Below are 19,253 nucleotides of genomic sequence, written 5' to 3' on the forward strand. Positions count from 1 at the left end.
CCCCCTTCTTATTTCTTGCTTTCCCGCGGTGACATTTGTGGGGGTGATTATAGATGGTTGTCCCATCCCTGAAGAGCCATGTGTCATCAGAGTTACTTGCATCTGAGTGACTGGCCATGAAATGTCAGATGAGAGTACAGATGGATGGATGGTTGAGGGTTAAAGGCCTGCAGAGACAATCTTTCACTCTGTTGAGCCCAAAAGAGCTAGGCTTCATTGGGTTGTGACAGGTTTCCCAATAAAAATGGGAACTCTACTACCTCTTATGGATATTTTTATGAGGCATCATCATTTATGGCCACTGTGGTTACACAATGTATTTTTCATCGCGGAGCTTTGCTGTGAATATGGATTTTTAAATATGCTGAAATGACTCTTCACCTTCTATATTCTTAATCAATACAATGGCATTAAATATTTTGATGTAAGTAGGACTGTGTTATCATTTTATCAACTTTTGGTGAAATATTGTCATCATATGATCAATAATGTGTTACCACAATACTTTAAATGTATAATTAGAAGCACATTTTAATTGAAATCCAAAAAAACAAATCATAGTAGTTGTTGTTTTACACATGTTAAGAGGATTGTCTGATATAACACATAACCGTATGACACATAATTATCAATTTGCTCATTTTATGTATGATTTTGTATATAATTGCTATATCCTGATACAGTATATTTCAATATTTCAACTTAATCTCCCAGCCCCAGTATTTCTGCCTGGTTTGAGTTGAAGGCTTTAATTATGTACCACAAATTCTAGCATGTATAAAGGCAGTCCAACCCATTTTTTTAACAGAAATCTTGCCTTAAAGAAATGTAGCCTGTTAATACTGTAGTCTACATACCACATTCTGCAATAGTAGACTGTGTTGCAGACAGATGTTGGTTTTCAGCAGTGTGAAAATGGTGTGTGTGTGTGTGTGTGAGCATGCGCTATAGATGGGAGCTGTAGCAGCTCTCCATGGTGCTGAAGGGTCTTAGCTTTTTCAGTGAGCCTGCTGCAAACCATGGTGAAAGAATTTCCACCAAGAAAATTGCAGAGGAATCACATGGGATTTGGTCTGTAAATGGAAACCCAACCCTCAACACTTCATATGTCTTTGTCCTGCCGTCGCCCCTCTCTCTTTCCCTCTCTCTCCCTCTCTTTTTTTAGTTGAAGCTTCCTATCCTGAACAAGGCCACATTCACATGTATTTAACCAGTATGCTCGCTGGGTTTATCAGTGGAAATTTAAAGGGATGAGCTGCACTATCCTCACCTGACATGACATGACATGACCTGCCATCATCACAAATCTGTGTCTGTCAGCCCTCAGACCATCCCTGTTAAGCCCATCCATCACACATACCTTCACTAGAGCACTCAGGCCAACTCAATAACCCTCCATCTATCCTTCCTAGACTTTATTAATATAACCCAGAGAGACCCGGTCTTCCTAGGATGGGCTGTGACAACCCTGACCGAGGACTGACCTTCCCCACCTGACTCGGGTGTGTGTACATGTGTGATATGTGCACGCACCCTGTATTTATTTATACGTGAGTGCATGCATAGTACACAGCAAACTCATGGTTGTGTGTGTATGTGCACAGGTGTGAGCGAGATATGAGCAAGAGGAGCTGATGGAGAGAAAAAAAACTCCTGCGTACGCTGCCTCTGCTGAGAAAATATCTCTCCCTCCAGTATACTTCCCTTTTGTTGCTTATCCATCTTCCTCTCAGAGACATTTACCTCCATCCCATTCCCCACCTTCAGTGTCGCCTCACAGGGTTAGAAACAGCCCCGGCGTTCATCCAGGCAGGAGGGGAAGAAATTTCATCTAACCTCGCTTATCACATGCACACACACGCATATGCACACCCTCACACCACTTATTACTGCTTTCTCTTTCTTTAATGTGTGCAAGCCCAGCTTTATCTCTGTGCCATGTATAATGGCTCAGAGATGGTATCATCAGAGACAGGCCAGCTTGACTAAATGGGAGCGGCAAATTGACTGTAGTATTAGGAGAGAAGGGCCTCTATCAGGCAATCTGATAGGATCCCATTAAAGAAGGCTTGCAGATGAATATGATTAGCTTTTCATTCCTCCTAATGGAAACATCTTCTGAAGAGGGGAGGAGATGAAATGTTTTGTAGTGATAGGGCCTTTGTACCACTGATGGGATTGTTATTGCCTAATTTGGGTAGAAAGGCCATTAAAGTTCTTGGAAAGGACGATGAATGTTCTCTGTAAGTATACTCTCAGTTATAGCTGCGGACCAGTGGTTCACTGTGTGTGGGCAGCGCTTTGCTTTGTTGATGCGAAAACCACCCTCCACTTAAATGGCTTCATATTTGGCTTGTTTTTCCCGAAATCTGTGACTAATGAGTATGAGGTTTCATCTCCTTCCCCAAAACGGACTGAATGGGTTTGTTTGTGGTTTATGTGTTTTTGTGTGTTGCCATTCTGAGTTTTACTATCTCCAACAGACTGTGACAGAAGTGCTTCATTAGATTATAAAACGACTATCATGAGCACAACTTCTTAAGCAGATTATTGTTCATTTATGGAGAGCCTCTGGGGTACTGTTTGCCAAATCCTCAAATAACAACCAGTGTGCTATCCTCTGTGATCTGTCAAAATGGATGAATTTGATGAGTGCTATTTAGCAACATGTTTCTGAATATTTGCAAAACTTTAAAGTACTTTTTAAGTACTAAAAAGTAAAGGATTGTTTGAAATTCTTAGGATGTAGTTCCACAGTACACTTTCTAGTGATTCCTTCACTTCCTCCGACCTTGAGGTTGGGGGATTACAGGTTTATACAGCTCACTAACAAAAGATTTGTGTTCAAATTTCTACCTTATTGATATATTAAGATAAAAATCTCTTCACAATCAGTCTTTGCATAATTACATATAATGCTGGATGCTTAAAGGCTATTTGTTTCAGGTTTATTTGCAGTCGGACCTGGAGTCAGTTCTAATAAATTCAGTAGAATTTCTTGTTTAGCTGGAAAACAAGAACAAATCACCTGCACTTTTTTACTCATGAATAAGAAATGAACACCATTAGAAATAAAGGTTGCTTTTCCAACTTAAGTCGAGCTCTTTGAGCTTTTGAATTTCCTCTCGTCTGTCTTATTTTTCCTTCCACTGTTGATTCTAGCAGCATGGCTTCTTCTTTGGGAAAAAAAAAAGATTTAATTTAGTAATATAGTTATTGTAATTGTGTTGACTGTCTTCTGAACTTAAAAAGAGATTGCTTTTGACTTGCAAATATTTCAGATTGAATTGGGCCAAATGACTTTTGGGAAATGTCCCTGGCATTCACCGTGTCCTCCTCTTTCTCCTCTCTAAAGGTTAATAGTATCTGCTTTCTCATTGAATGACTCAGTGGACTTTACTGTGCCAGTCAGTGACAGAGGAGGTTTGGGAGCCTCTCTCTTTCTCTCTTGGGTTGGGACATAGTCAGCAGGCCGTGCTTTATTCTGTTGGGAATGGAGCATGAGTGGCCTAAAAAGTAAGATGAATGCCTCGTACCAGAGGAATGAATAGGCAGCAATATGAACTGGATGACAGGATGTGTGTGTGTGTGTGTGTGTGTGAGAGAATGACCTCCAGTCGGCTGTGCGTGACTCAAAGGTTGAGTTATCACAGACGGATTTTATTAAAAGCATAATAATACGTTTCACTAAATTTATTCTCTCTTTCTGCCTGTCACCTCTTTGCAGGTATGGAGACATGGTTCCTAAGACGATTGCGGGGAAGATCTTTGGTTCAATCTGCTCTCTGAGTGGGGTGCTGGTAATTGCCCTGCCTGTCCCTGTCATCGTGTCCAACTTTAGCCGCATCTATCACCAGAACCAGAGAGCAGACAAACGGCGGGCGCAGAAGGTACAGGTGAACACAGTTTTATTACCCTTCAACTGGGCCCCAGAGGGTTGAACTTCCAGAGCTCCACGCCAGAGGGGAGCTCAGACGTCTCTCTCGCCCAGATTAGAGGACTCCACAGGGTTCGGGTCTTCCCTGAGACTAATGATGACTAATTGTGTGTATAATGCAAATTGACTTGTACTTATAATACCAGTAGTTGTGAAAACATACGATGGTGATACATGTTCAGTAAGTATCACCATACTTTCATGGACTTTCTCCCTTGAAATTCATACCTAAACCTTGACCTTCCTATTTTCCCTTTGCTCTGCATAAATAGTTCAGTTTTGGATAGGGAATTATTCTTTTTTTTAGATTCAGTCAATATTTATGTCTTTCTTACAGTATGTTTCAGTGTAATTTGCTAGCATAGCAAAGCTCAGTCTCTGGGTTTCAATGGGATCAAGGGGCAGCTCTTTTCCAAAAGGAAAGGAAACATCTCCAGACATTGATAACTGATCTAAACATGTTAGGGTAATTTATATACAGTATATATATAATGTGTCAACTTGTACTCTTAAAAAAGATAAAATTGTATTATTTTAAAATCATTTTCTTGTTCATATGCCACAATTCAAAGCTATAATATATGTATTTCAGAAGACACAGATGTAAAATCTTGCTAATATTAGTATTTTTAAAGGGAAACTTTGGTGTTTTTCAACCTTGACCCTATTTGCCCATCTTTTTGTGTCTAAGTGACTAATGGGGACAGCAATTTTTAAAATTGGTCCAGTATTAAGTTTTTCTTTACCTTTCGCTTGTACCGAGCTGTTTGTTATTGTGTCTAACCACGTCTCACTCGAGGAGAAGTCTCCCTCTGAAATCTTGCAAGAGTTGAGTTGTTTTCAGCTAAATATCAGCTAAATATTCAGCCATGACAGAGTTGGAGAAAGGAGTGCCAGGAGGAGTTTGTTGTGTTGGAGTGCAGAAAGGGTAGCTTAGTTTTATCTACAAGATTTTCGAAGTCATAGCTGAATATTTAAGTGATTACAACTCAACTCTTGTGAGATTTTAGAGTGAGACTTCTCCTTGTGTGAGACTTGGTGAGACACAACAACAAACAGACCAGATCAAGCAAAAGGTAAAGAGAGAGATTTTTATTTCTCTGTATGGTCCTTTCCATAATGTTGTCAGACACTTACAATAACAATCTGTGCCGTTCAGTGGCAAAACAAGCACTTCTAGTGGACATACATTGACAGGGTGCTATTGCCCCCTCAGATTACATTGAAGACCATTTCGTGGTTGCCGGCTGAAGGGCTCTCGCTCAATGCTGGACCTATTTCAAAAATTGTTATCCCCATTAGTCACTTAGACACAAAAAGATGGGAAAATAGGGTCTAGGTTGTAAAATACCGAAGTTTCCCTTCAATATTTTTGTGAAAACTTTTGTTGACAAAATCTGTTAAAACTACATTATTGATCTGTCTCTTGATCCAGTAGGAATCCATGACCTGATCTGAACTTGCTGTTCTGACTCTTAAGAAAAAACCTATTTTGATTATGTTAAATATCACATTCCCCCAAACCAACGTACCCCTTTTACTCCACCATCTAAACATTATCATTACTCCCAAAAAATCCAAAAACCCCAAGCCTAAATCCTGAAATAATCTGTCAAAGAAGTAAATATCAGCAATAACCCCTCTCTGCATGATTTTCTTTTGTTGGTCTGTCCTTGTGAACAGATTTTATCCTCGTAAGTATATCAATAAAAACACATGCAGGCAGAAATTCATAAACGGATTATGTAAACTCATGTTTAAACTGTGGAAGGTTTAAAGATCCTATCTTCCTTTGGATAAATATCCCAGCCTTCAGAGCTCTGGCCTCAAGACCCTCAAAGAATCATGTTGTGGTGTGGCCATGAGCCAAACTACGTAGCAGCATCAGCTGGCGCACATACAAAACTGGGCTGGTAATCATAGTTTGAGGGGAGGCCTTGACAGTTTTTGTTCTCCTGAGATAGATAGTAGTGTGTTTATTTGGAGCTGGCAGACATGCACACACTGACACATATTTTCAGAGTCCATTCCTCTCTCTCATCGCTTTCGTTCACACTTCTCCCAGCAAGGCTTTTTTCACTCCTTTTGCTTCTCTTCTCCCCTCATCTCTGCTCCTCTGCCTCCATCCATTTTCTCCCCATTTCTCTCTCTCTCTCTCTCTCACCCTCTCTGTGATTACTGCCATCCATCTTGGCACATGCTCTGGTTGTAGTTTAAATCTGTTTAAAGTCCTGCAGTTCGACCGTGGCTTGACCGCTGCCCAGTCTTAACTAACCGTAACCTTGTCTGCCAAGCAAGACTCTGGTGTAACACATCCAAGTGTGCAGGGAAGAAAAGAGACAGAGGGGATGGAAAGAGTTATTCGCTGGCAATTATCTAGATTGAAAACAAGGTAGAGCCAATGAGATGTATAGTGTTGACGCAGAAAAGAGAGAGGAGTGGTGACGAGGAAGGCTATAGGGAAGGAGGGAGCAGGAGAGGCAGAGAGAGAGTAGGAAGGGGGGAGAGCTGGAGGCGATATGTGTCCTAATGCTGTGTTCTTTCCTGAAATAGCTATCACCCAGATGAGGTGCTGGCTGGAAGGAAGGTGTGTGTCTGTCCATCTGCTTGTGTATGAATGTGCATCTGTTTGAGTGTCTGTGTGTGTGTGTGTGTGTGTGTGTGTGTGTGTGTGTGTGTGTGTGTGCGCATCCACCATACTTCCTGTCAGTTAGGGCCTGACCTTGGTCTGTCCCAGCTTCCTGTGTGTTCTCCACTGAACCGCAATGTGGTGCAGTGTCCCCAAACACTGCTCAGTACAAAGCACCCACATCTCGAGAGGTACCCACAAACTGACCAGTGTAGCATAACAGCGCTGTTATCATTAACCAGTACTAAATGACTCCATCAGGGTACTTGAATGCCTCTCTGGCTTGCCTGAAGGGGAGGTCAGCGATTTGCTCAGTCAAACATACATGGTTTTCTCCATTTCATAACACCATGATTCAACACACCTTTTCAACCTTCATAATAATACCCTCACAATTATACATATATATATATATATATATATATTCGTATAATTGCCTTGATCCTTGAGAGAGTAATTACTACGGCAAATCAAGGTGTAGTGCCAAAGATGATGAAAGGTTTGCAAATGTGATATTTCAGAGCATTTATGATTTGCAATCTGTGCACAATCTCTGTCTTTAAAATTACTACAAGGATCTTTCATTTTACTGGAATAAAGACTGCATTTCCCATGAGCACCACCACCTCGTGTCATAAAGATCTTGGCTAGTACATGCATTTGTTTTGGAAGCGAGTGAAAAAAAGACGCTACTTATTTTTAATATTATTTTTCTTTTTTAAACACAACTGTTTGCAGGATGCATAGCAATGAGGTAATGTATCTATTTTTGTCTGTGTAAGATTAATAATTGTAATATGGTGATGGTGAAGCAAAGTAAACTTTGTTTTAGTACCATTCGTACACCTAGGTTACATGTAAGGCTGCATTCACCACCAAATCAGGACACCTGTTGTTTCGAAGTCTGTTCCCCCCTCAAATAATGTTCCCCTCCTGTTAGAATTGTATCTTCTGTAGCAACACCTCCGTGGTTGGGGTTAGGACTTAGGTCATGGTTGGGCAAAGCAGAGATAACTGGTTGGGGTTAAGGTAAGGGTCAGATTAAGCACCTCAGAAGACGAGTGGTTGGGGTTAGGGATAAGATTGGGTGTAGTTCAAGGTTATGGGAAACGCATATCGATGGGGGAACAGACTTTCACACAACACTGGCAATGCGGCACCTTCCCGGAGGGTTGTGAGGAGGTGTGGGCATGTTTATTTCCGCTTTAGAACGTAACCGCTGTGAAACAACAAGAAAATAATATTTTATTTCTCACTCCTTCACTCCTTTGTTCTTGCTACCCCATTGCTTGCTCTCTTCATTCACTCTCTAGCTCACTCAACCACAGCTGCTCTCTTTCGCTCTTGCTCTCATCTTTTTTAAAATGAGTCAGGAAGCTGACGATAAGTCTAACTTTACTTTTAATGTTATCAAATGAAAAGAAATGTCCTCCCCCCGTTCTAGTAACATCCTTGTACTCCCTCATGCTACAATGCTACATGTAATGTAAACATAGGCTCTTCCAGTCTGCGTGCTGTAAATTGTTTCGTCTAATTTTGTGAGGAAACTTGACCCGGTGGCAGACATTTAGAATAACTATATAGAGATAGCCAATCTTCTCGCTGATGATCTTGTTTACTTATGTAGGTCACACAGAGGCATCATGATATTGTTTCATAACCAGTTAAAAGTTCCTTGTAGTAACTTTAATTAGCCCACATGATTAAGTATTGTTCAGCATTAAACTGCTTAAAACCAGTGAAATACTTGATTTGACTTCATGTCCCACTTGGTTGTTAAAGGTTACATATCATGTATGATGCATTTCCGGGTCTATACTTATATTCCAGGGCTCTATTTTAATATGTTATATCTGTCAGTTAAAAAAACTCCTTATTTATCTTATGCTGGCTCTTTATACAGCCCCTCAGTTGAGCCCCTGTCTGAAACAGACAGTTTTATCTCATATAACTTTAAGGCCGACTCCCAATGAACCCACTCTGTTCTGATTGGTCACCTCCAGAAGATGCTCCTCGGCGGATAACAGGATACACAAATACATTATTTTGTTTTTCCATTTTTTTTGTTTTTTTTTTGTCCTGTTCCCCTAACCTTCTTCAAATCAGCAATTGGAATAGAAATTAAACTAAAATCAGAAAACAACTTGTTTTTTGCTTGCCTGTCTAAAAGAATATTTCAGAAGCTAGATGTAATTCTGTTTCCCCCTGGATAGTTTCCGCTGTCCTGCCAAGACGATAACGACAGTTTTTAGTTTTTTTTACTCAATATAACGGCGCCCAGGATTTATTAGGATGACTGCTTTACTCCAAATAATATCACTGTATGAACCTGGACTGTGTGTGTGTGTGTGTGTGTGTGTAACAGCTGACCTTTTGGATGTGTAGAGGAACACAGAACATTAATTAACACTATAATTGTTATATATATTTGTTGAGAACCAGCGCTAGAGCAAATCAATAGGACGGGCATTTGATTTTTGTGAGGGGGCACAATGCATTGTATATTTGTTTATCCTGTTATTAAACAAGTTGAACACAGTTTTGGACGGAGGGTACACAGTCCCGGTCCTCCCATCAGTAAAAAAACAACGATGAATTTGGTCTTTGCAAATGGAAATGATGTACGTGTTTATTTTCATAAAGAGCGGGGAAGTGAGATCCGATCACAAGCCATCACTCGAGACACATGTGCTAGGTGTGAACAGACGTACTTAGAGCTGTCCACTTGTGATCAGATAATCCAAGATGCGTGTTAATGCCAGCTATAAACAGGCTTTAAGATGTTGAACCTGGTAAACATCAGCATGTGAGCACTGTCGCTAAGCATGGTAGCATGCTGATGTTAGCATTTAGCTCAATGTACCACTGTGCCAAGTGCAGCCTCACAGAGCCACTAGCATGGCTGGAGACTCCAGTCTTGCTGTATAATGTGTAGCAATTGAAAGGGATTTTACTGCCCTTTTATAACAACTGCTGCAGACATGTGTTCAGCTCATTACATGTTACATTACATTAATTTAATGTTCTTTTACTCTAGGTTGGCAGACAAAAGTCAGTCACTATAAGAGATGGTCAACTCAGTGTAGAGGTGTGTGATAGAGCCATTACCATTGTATGTTCCACTCTTTCACTGCTAATGACAACTGTGATCTTTAATACCCCACCCCAGCCATGAATCACTCAGGCATGTCATATCCTTCAATAGCCCATTACTACCCTCCACATAACATGTAGTGTTCTTTAATGCTCCATAACCTTAATGACATATGACCTTCTCAGCCATTAAACCAACCATTTAGCAACTGTTACTGATCATTTAACATAGCAAAACGTCATTTGCGCAGCATTTATTACCTACACCTGGTTATATTTCACAGAAAATTCATTCTTCCTCAGATCATTTCTTAGAACAAGGCTATGTTTAACTGGGAGTAAAATAGGATAGCCATTCAAGATTGCCTTTCACAGTACTCAAACGATGAGGGGAGAGCAGACGGAGGGGGAATTATAGAGGAGAGGAAGTGCAGCATTAGTCCCCCAGCATTTTCCAGCCTCCTCTGTTCTCCTCCTGTCTTCTCTCCTTTTTTTTTCTCCCTGTCCCTGTCCATCCCCTCAACCCCCCCTCATCCACATCCATCTTCATTCAGGTCTAATTGTTAGCTGTTCTGGGCTCCCATTACAATTAGCCATCCATCTGGGTGGTGGTGGAGAGACAGCCCCTGATCCATCTCACTGCACAAAGGAAAGATACATGAGGATGCCACCAGTTGCTGTATGTGGCAAGGCAACACACACAGCTGAGACACCAACATTTATTCTCTATTCTGCCTCCCTGTAGTCTCCAGTGTCGCTACTTTTGTTCTACAATGAATTGAACACTTTCAGTTTAAGTCCCTCCTTGTCTTGATGCATGATCCCATGAACGAATCTGAAACAAAGTGTCCAATCTGCAGGGGTTACTCTTTAGTTGCTCCCTAGGGCTTATTTACATAAAGGTAATAATATCTTCAGGTAGGTCTAATTACATATTCTGAATAGCTTACCTGAAAGAGGGCAAGATTTAAATGGAGAATCACAAAGGGCAAGTGACACAGAAGGATTAAAAAAGAGGGGGGGCAGGAATTTAAATGAGCGTAACGTTTATGTGTACCTAATGTATTCTGCTGGATCTGTTTCCTTGGTTCTGTGAATAATATCTCCTTACCCTAGGTCTTCTCACATGGAGTTGAATCTGGGTTTACTACAATATATCCTTTACACATAAGCTTAAACATAAATGTAAACGTAAACATACAATTTACGACAAAAGAACTTCACCACAGCCAAAAGACATAATTAAAAGTCCGGAAAGAGGTCATTTGTCTGATTAAGAACAAGGTCAGCTCTTCAAAATCATTTAGTTTTTAGCAGCTCATCATATTGTCTTTATTTTTAATGACCTAAGTCTCATTCCCTGACACATAATTCATTTTCTGTAGCTTGAAATGTGATGTCATTCCCATCGAAGCAAATTCTTCTTTTGTTTGATATATTCTGAGATTTGACAAACATAAACACATGTTGTTAACCACTCTCAAATACACACCACAGAAAATAAATATGTAGGTGTGCCATGTAGAATTAAACAGTTGTGGGTCTTTCTTTTACACAATGCCTTAACAGTGGATCATGAATCCAGCCTCAGGTGTAGAGCTGCAGAATATATACATATCTGTCATTGTTTTCTCCTGTTCATCCTTCCTGCTTCTGTGAAAATTTGATCATTTTATTGCCTTGTCTTTTTCCCCACTTTCACTAGAAATCTGTCTCTGATTCAACCATTGTTGTCTTCAAACTTAGTGCATAGTAAAATTACTGCCTGTTGTGGTTCATGAGCTCTACATTGGCTCGGAGCTGAAACAAAACAAAACAAAAACAAGTTGTTTTCCATCCCTCCCTCTCTCTCTGTCTCTCTCTCATTGCTCTAAATCACCTCACTATTGTTGTTAGACTTCCCTCAAAAGGCTGAAGTCAAAAGGTGGAGATGACTTCTTGCTCAGAGTGTTTTGCCCTTCTAGGCAATCAATAAAGTTGTCTGCACATTGCAAGAAGACAGACCAAAAAGAGAGGTGGAGGGATGAGGGACTTCAATGAGTGAGGCCAAAAGCTGCAATGAATGTTGTCCTTTGTAAAAAAAAAAAAAAAAAAAAAAAAACCAAACAAACAAAAAAAAAACATCCTAAACATCTACATCACAGCAGCTTGCAGATCTGAGCTGCACCTTTCTGGTGTCTATAAAGAGGAGGTAATCCAGGCTTAGCAAAAGTATTTTGTCTCTGAGTGGTGTTAGTCTGAGGTTAAGCTGTCTTTGCTACAGATGTAGATATCTGTGGACCAGAGGTGTCACAGAGGTTGACTTCCTCAGAAACAATTCTCACCATCATCCAGAGTTTCCTGCCTTCACCAGCTCCCACAAAGATTTACTAAAAGTCAATCTTTCCAAAATTTCTCTTCACTTTTTCCTCTTTCTTTCTATTTCTCTCTCCTCTCGTTTGTGCCAGTGTTTCTCCCTCTGTGTGTGTGTGTGTGTGTGTGTGTGTGTGTGTGTGTGCTGTGTTGTGTTTTATTGTAAAGCAACATACCTCAGAGGAAGTAACTGTCAGCATGTATAAAAGCAACTCTTAAGATGAGTGGCAGCTGCAAAACAAAATTAGACTCCTCCACAGCTATTTATGTGCGTGTGTGTGTGTGTGTGTGTGTGTGTGTGTGTGTGTGTGTGTGTGTGTGTGTGTGTGTGTGAGAGAGAGAGAGAGAGAGTTTGGGGTGTGTTTCCTCATCAGATGGTCTCCTCTTTCACTTGTATGGTTTTGAGGCAGGCCCGAGGCAGAACCTAATCTGGTCTCATAGCTCGATTGCTCCACTTTTCACTCAGCCAATCCTATACAGGCAGTCTAGCAAAGCTGTAACTCACAAGGTTCCATGAATTTTTTAACTTTTACTTTCAACTAAAAAATTTACTTCCAACAAAACTTCCTGGCAATGCTCAGTGGAGTATGGCATGGGAGTTGAGTGGATATGCAGCGTTTTTTTTTTTTAAGGATATGCCAGTTTAGATCTCAACTGGCAGTGAATTGTGTTAAAATGAAACATTTATGCTGGCTTGCATCCTATAGCTATAATCTTTAAAGCGTGATTGATCGTAAATTGTGGCTGTGTGGCAGGAAGAAGGGAAACAAAGAGGAAAAAAGGTATTTGGATCAGCTATTGGCCCTTGGGTGTCTGCAAACATCTGGACTGTTTCAGCCAGTGATATTCAGCATCGCTATTCTGATTGGTTCGCTATTTTGGGTTTTTTCCAAGTTGTTTGCTTTTAAGTACAGCTGAAATTAGATTTTTCTCTACAACAGCACATGTATCTGCTGTGTAAATCACTACGTCCTGCGTTCTCCCGCTATACAATGCGAGAGCCACAGACTCTGAACAATCCACATTAGCTTTCCTGCTAAAGCCTTCTCCTTATCTAACTTACTACATAAATGAACTCACGTCTCGTCCTGCATCTTAGCTTGTTGAACGAGCAACCAAACAAACATTCACCGGGGAAAAGTGCACCACTAACGTCAGTTTGCAGGCTAGAAAGCTAATTATCTGGTCTGCTGCAGCAACAACCAGTAAACATACCTGACAATGTGGTCCATTTCGATGCTGGTGTGGTTCTTACTCTTCAATACCACTGCTAACAACACACTGTCTGACTGTGACTTGTACGTTACAAGTTTGTTTACCAAAGACCTTTTTTCTTCCTTTTGGTGATTTAAAAAAAACTGTTAACAATACATTTTAAAAACACGTCATTATTACTGACCTCCATTTCTGTCCTCCATGTATTAATTAGATCCTCATTTATTTACAAAGGGAATATTAGGTTTAAAATGGAGTCCTAATATCTGACTATACAGTACTTTGAAGTTACCACAGACAAATTTCGTATTGAAAGGACCTGATCCAAAGTGTATTGTATGTGAGGGAAGAAATAGCTTATTTTATGATTACAATCTTCTATAACAGAACTTTTCACTCTGTGTCTGTGTGTGAGGATATGTGGTGCTCATGAGACTGCGTGTGTCTCTTTGTGAAGGAATGTGCAGCAGTCACACTTTTTGGCTATGTAACCTTCCACATGGTATTGTGTGTGTGTGTGTGTGTGTGTGTGTGTGTGTGTGTGTGTGTGTGTGTGTGTGTGTGTAGGTGTGTGTGTAGGTGTGTGTGTAGGTGTTAATGAAAGCCCTCTTTTCTATGGTTTCCTTACACTCCTCTGTGCTCTCAGTGATGCTTCAGCAGCAATTCAGGCTCAATCTGTCCTGCAGAGGCTCTGCCTGAAAGCACAGATGGGCCTTAGACACAAACGCCCGGGTCCCAAAGGCCCCAGGAATCTATCAGAGAGCTGTAGAAGTAGATTCAATCTAGCGGGACGTGTTCTTAACATCCCCTCCATTACCTCTGCGCTGCCTGGCAACCATGGCCACAGTCACGGGCTCCTGTTTGCATGGTGACCCCGGAGAGACGATCCCATTGGCTGAGCAAAAGGCCAGAACATAAAGAAGGGTTATCCCAAAGGCCTGAGGGAATGCTGTGCCAGCACAAATGTACATAGGTGTGAGGGCACAAAGAGAGCGAGAAAAACTTGTCAAGGAGAGCAGGAGGAGGAAGGGTGAGAGAGACAAAAAGATAGATAAAGATAGTGCTTCAGTGAGATGGTAAACAATTTGAAGGGAGTTGGGTTTCTGCTACAGATGCTCTGGTACAGATTGGTCTCTGTGCATGTGTGTGTTTACTGGAGTTCTTGTTTATCTCCCCTGCTTCTCTTTAGATTACTAAATCACAGCATGAGCTACCTGCAGGTCAACAAACATTACCATGTTTTAAATGAAACTCAAGTGACGGGATCAGCTTGAATTAGCATACATTACCATACTTTTACTGAGGTATTTCTGCTTCTACTCTATATGGCTCGTACGTATATGTATGGAAATTCATCTATGGAGACGAGGCGTGCATACATAGCCGCACACAGGGATATGCAAACACACATCCGCACACCCAATTAGTCCCCCAGCAGTGCATGGGCCCCCTACTAAACAAGCTCTCTGTCTGCTCATCATTTACACAGCTAACATTATTCTGCCAATTTCCCTTCAATGAATTTGTCACCCTGTTTTAAAATGCACAAAGCGGAACAGAAACAGAGATATACACACACTTTGAAGCCGCACCTAGCTTGACACCCAACTCTTGACTTTGACAGGAAAATGGCAGGCTTTAGAGAAATGAATGACTCACATTACACTATCCTGTAAAAGCAGTTGTTTTAGTAACTGAGAGATTTATTGAGACCCGCATTTTTACACAGGACTGTGTACAGAAACAAATGAGCACACACATTGAGAAGATACAGTGCGCTTTGGGTTGAGAGAAAAAACAGGACGTTTGAGTAAAATCAATCAAAGCTTGTAGGCAATAATATGTAACTGATGTATAAAGGATTCACTCCAAGGACCAGAGTGCATTCTGTTCTTGTTTTTTTCCTTCTCTTCTTTGTCTTTGTAGCTGACTGCCTCAGAGGAGAGATTTGACAGCATGAGGGAAAGAAAGAGAAAGAGAAAAGACTGGACTGTGCACTCACTGTGCTGTACGGGTGTAATGAGTAAAGAAGCATTCAAGCCGACACTAACATAGTGGCTCAGAAGTGGAGATGTAAAGCATTATGGGCATGGACACTTCCTTGATTTATTTAGCTAAACAAAGCCGCTAATGTAGCAGCACAAAACAGCCCTAATAAATTGAATTCAATATTTTAAATGCAGAATGACACTTTGCCGCTTAATTCATACAGGATTTACCTGCATTACTCTCAGGTGCTGCTCTAACTCATTTTCAACTCAAGGAATCTGTTATCGTGTAGTCACCATAAATCATTCATAAGTATCACAGGAGATCAGAGTGAATTTATCACAGGAGATCAGAGTGAATTTATCACAGGAGATCAGAGTGAATGCTTTAGTAGCATGTTAGATTTGATCTATAAGATCACAACTAAAAATGTATATCAAGCATGTGAACGTACTGCAGCTCAAATCAGTGGGAATGATACCAAATCACTCTGAAAAAGGATGTGGCATAGGCACTGACTGGCAGGTGGTCTCTTGCTCTTTGCAGAAAGCCCGCTTGGCCAGGATACGAATATCCAAGACAGGAAGCTCCAATGCCTTCCTCCACAGCAAGCGCAACGGCCTGTTCAACGAAGCTCTGGAGCTCACGGTAAGACCGGCCTCCGATCCACAGACACCACATATGCTTCACCGGGGTGTTGTCATGTTTTTTTTCAGGATTACCTTTCCACATGAGACTTACAACACAGAGAGCCTGACCTCTTCATCTCCAATCCTCAGAAACAAGGTTCTGAGGATTTCAGTCTTTGGATGCAGGCCTCGCTTGCCTGTCCTTCAAATGATCAGTTCTTAGAATGCACACAGTGTCCCATCAGAGCAGCAAACTGTGATCTCATTCGATAAGCGGCACTTCTAATGTGAGCATCTCTGAGCGCAGCTGTCCAGCTGAGGAACAGGCCTCAGGCAATGCAGACATGTAAACACATGTAAACACATGAAATGTAAACACAACTCAAGGATGTTCCTCGCCTCACCAAAATGTTGCGGTTTGCAAGCATTTTATTGGCCTGGGGCCGACACAGAGCAAAACAAAAACAACTGCTTCTTCCTCCCTCTCGCTCTTTCTCCATGTGTCTCTTGAGTAACATTGGTGAGGACTGAATCAGAAGGGCACCAGGACTTATACTCAAGCTATGGCTGAATACCACATTGAATTCATATTGATTTAGCCTGAAGAGACAATATACTGCAAAGGTTGCAGTTTTTCTTATATGTTATGTATGTGTGTATATGTTTTCTGTACAGTAAATGATTATGTTGCAGTTATTTTAAGCAAATAGTCATGAGCACAGCTTGCCTGCACAGTAAATACTGACTGATGAAGTGAATTTATTAAATTTAATAAGATTTAAGATTAAGATTACCTCTTGACTCAGTATCAAGAGAGACTCAGAAACTGTACTGAGTAACAAAGTTTGCAAAATATGTTAAAAACAAGAAGACTCTTTTTTGCTGTTAGTATAATTTATGACACTCGGAGAAGAACATAACATTCATTGTGTGTATTAGTCTGTATCCTATGAAGAGTTGGTTTTATTTAACATTTAAGTCAGTGTAGAGCGCACACAGGTTTATTAGGACGTCTGCAGCCAAAAGTTTAAAAAAATAATAATAATGTTGGAATGTGGGAATATTTTAACTTAATAGAGTAGTTTGTGTTTCCTCTGTATGCTCTTTTGGTTGTGATTTTACCACTTTATTAGCAAACACGACACTGAAGCCAAAATAAGGTGAGTGACATTAACAATCACAGTGTCTATCATGAAAACTGCCATGAGATCACTTTTTTGTCCCTGTTTTTCATACCGAGCAGCCGCAGCTTAAAAGTGATTGAGTGCAACATTAATAGTATTTCCAGACTTTCACTTCTTTCCACAGATAGTCATTTAAATTCATGAGCAGTCAGTCACCTGTGCTGTCTACTCAAATAAATGTGGCTTTTTCATTTTCTTTTTGGTTAATATATTTTGTTTCCTGTATCACATTAATTTTTGTCAGTTTGGACTTAAAAATAGCAACAAAGTGTCAGTGCTGGGAGCGACTGCAGACTTGCTGCTTAAGACTAAAGTCAATAGTTTATTAGTTGATATGAAGATATGCGCCTGCTCAATAAAATGTTAATTGTTGTCTGAGTTGCATGTAATTCTAAGGCTGCTATTTACAGACAACATGTACAGCACCATGCAGAGCTGCACAGTGTGTTTTGTCGCTCGGCAGATCAAGCTGTCTCCACTCTCTACAGTATGGTGGCCACCTGGGTAGTGAGCCATAGCCGCCCCCAGACAGATTGTTGATATGGGCTTCTAGTCGCATGTATGGAGAGGGACAGAAATAACTCATCCTAAACACCTGTGTTTTACTGCTGTGTTAGGTACAGATAAGCAGCATGAACACAGGTGAGCAGTCTTGGCTAGAACGGACCAAGTCATCAGCGCAGGAATGTACCCTCTCAGCAAAGAAGCTCCTACTTACAACACCAGTCACCCGCTTAACGAACAGAAAATTGCTACTACAAATCTTCCAAACATGGCATTTTACTTGCCTTTCAGCGGTGCTGTGGAGCATGCAGGATCAGGGTCGTATTTTCTGGCTTTGTTTTTTTATAAACAGCTCAGCTACAGATTCTGCTGGGAAAGACTGATGCAAGCTGTTGAAAGTCTGTATATGTGAAACACTGCTTTACCTCTGACAAGAACAATGATGACATTCTGAAATATACTGAAGAGACATCTTCCCAGTGTCAAGCTAAGGCTATTATGACCAACACTTATAACAATAATGGAGAATAATCTGTGTTTTCTAGATACTAGCTCTTCCCAAAACCTGCTTAGATGTCAGATATATAACGATATTAAACTTTGTCTCCTGTTTGCTCAGGGTGACTGTTACAAATATTACCTCAGAGAAAGAGTATTCATAAAGCACAAAAAGCAAACAGAATTTTATATATATTTTAAGGTTTTTGTTCCTGAATTTAGTTTTTCTTGTCTGCACAAAGGAAATGTTGAAACTTTTCAAATATTTTTGGACTAATAAAAACACATATAGTGAAATATAAGCAAATGAACTGCTGATCTTACTTTTAGTGTGATTATATTTTTGTTGTTTTTGCTGGTTCCTCTACTTTCTTAGAGGATCCACAAGGCTCCACATTAGTCCTTAGTCTACTCAGTTCTCTCACTCACCTTACCACTACTCAGAAATGAGCTCCATATACAAACCACCACAGACCCAGAAATGGTGCCCACTTGTTTCACACACATCAACAGGCCAAAAAAAAAAAAGGAATATGGAAAACAAGTCATTAACGACTTGCCTGTGGGCAGACTTTGCAATAACAGAGATGGAGTCAAAATGTCATGATGGAAATTTTGATATGAATAGTATATATATATACTGTATATCCATTAGAAATGAGTTTCCCTTCCACCACAGATCAATGCAGTGGTTCCACTGATGTTAGCAGACATTACTCTCAGAGTCAAAATGATAATATTCCCAGTATCTGACTGGCATGACTGTGTCCCTGACGGCTGTCTGTTCTCAGTGCTGAACTGTGAAGACTAGTAAAACTCTACCTGTCTGTTCTCCTTTTGTCTCCTTCTCCAACTGAAGCAACTTCCATACAAGATGAACCTTTCAGATCAGGTACCGAGACAGCAGCCGGCCGCACACCTCCCACATCTGATTAGTGTCTTCCTGGAAGAAAAATGTGGCATAGTGCTCATTTTGTGTGTGTGTGTGTGTGTGTGTGTGTGTGTGTGTGTGTGTGTGTGTGTGTGTGTGTGTGTGTGTGTGTGTGTGTGTGTGTGTGTGTGTGTGTGTGTGTGTGTGTGTGTGTGTGTGTGTGATTACAGAGTTCCACTGAAGAGGAGCAGAGGTTAAGCAAGTCTGCCTCTCTATTAGAGAGCCAGCACCACCACCTGCTGCACTGTCTGGAGAAAACCACTGTGAGTGCACACACACACACACACACACA

At 40.7% G+C, this 19,253-nt stretch overlaps 1 protein-coding gene across 3 annotated transcripts in view; it reads left to right on the plus strand.

Annotated features, from left to right (window-relative positions):
- kcnd3 (potassium voltage-gated channel, Shal-related subfamily, member 3) overlaps window positions 1-19,253 on the plus strand; it is a 98,301-nt gene that overhangs the window by 74,762 nt on the left and 4,286 nt on the right. For 2 of the 3 annotated variants that reach the window (XM_044351820.1, XM_044351822.1), the window contains exons 4-7: window positions 3,728-3,896; window positions 15,762-15,863; window positions 18,890-18,922; window positions 19,132-19,224. In XM_044351820.1, the coding sequence (XP_044207755.1) occupies window positions 3,728-3,896; window positions 15,762-15,863; window positions 18,890-18,922; window positions 19,132-19,224 (397 nt within the window). The remainder of the gene's footprint in view (window positions 1-3,727; window positions 3,897-15,761; window positions 15,864-18,889; window positions 18,923-19,131; window positions 19,225-19,253) is intronic. The other variant, XM_044351821.1, reaches the window with a different exon arrangement.

This window comes from Thunnus albacares, chromosome 5 (genome assembly GCF_914725855.1).
Source record: "Thunnus albacares chromosome 5, fThuAlb1.1, whole genome shotgun sequence".
Classification (NCBI taxonomy): Eukaryota; Metazoa; Chordata; class Actinopteri; order Scombriformes; family Scombridae; genus Thunnus; species Thunnus albacares.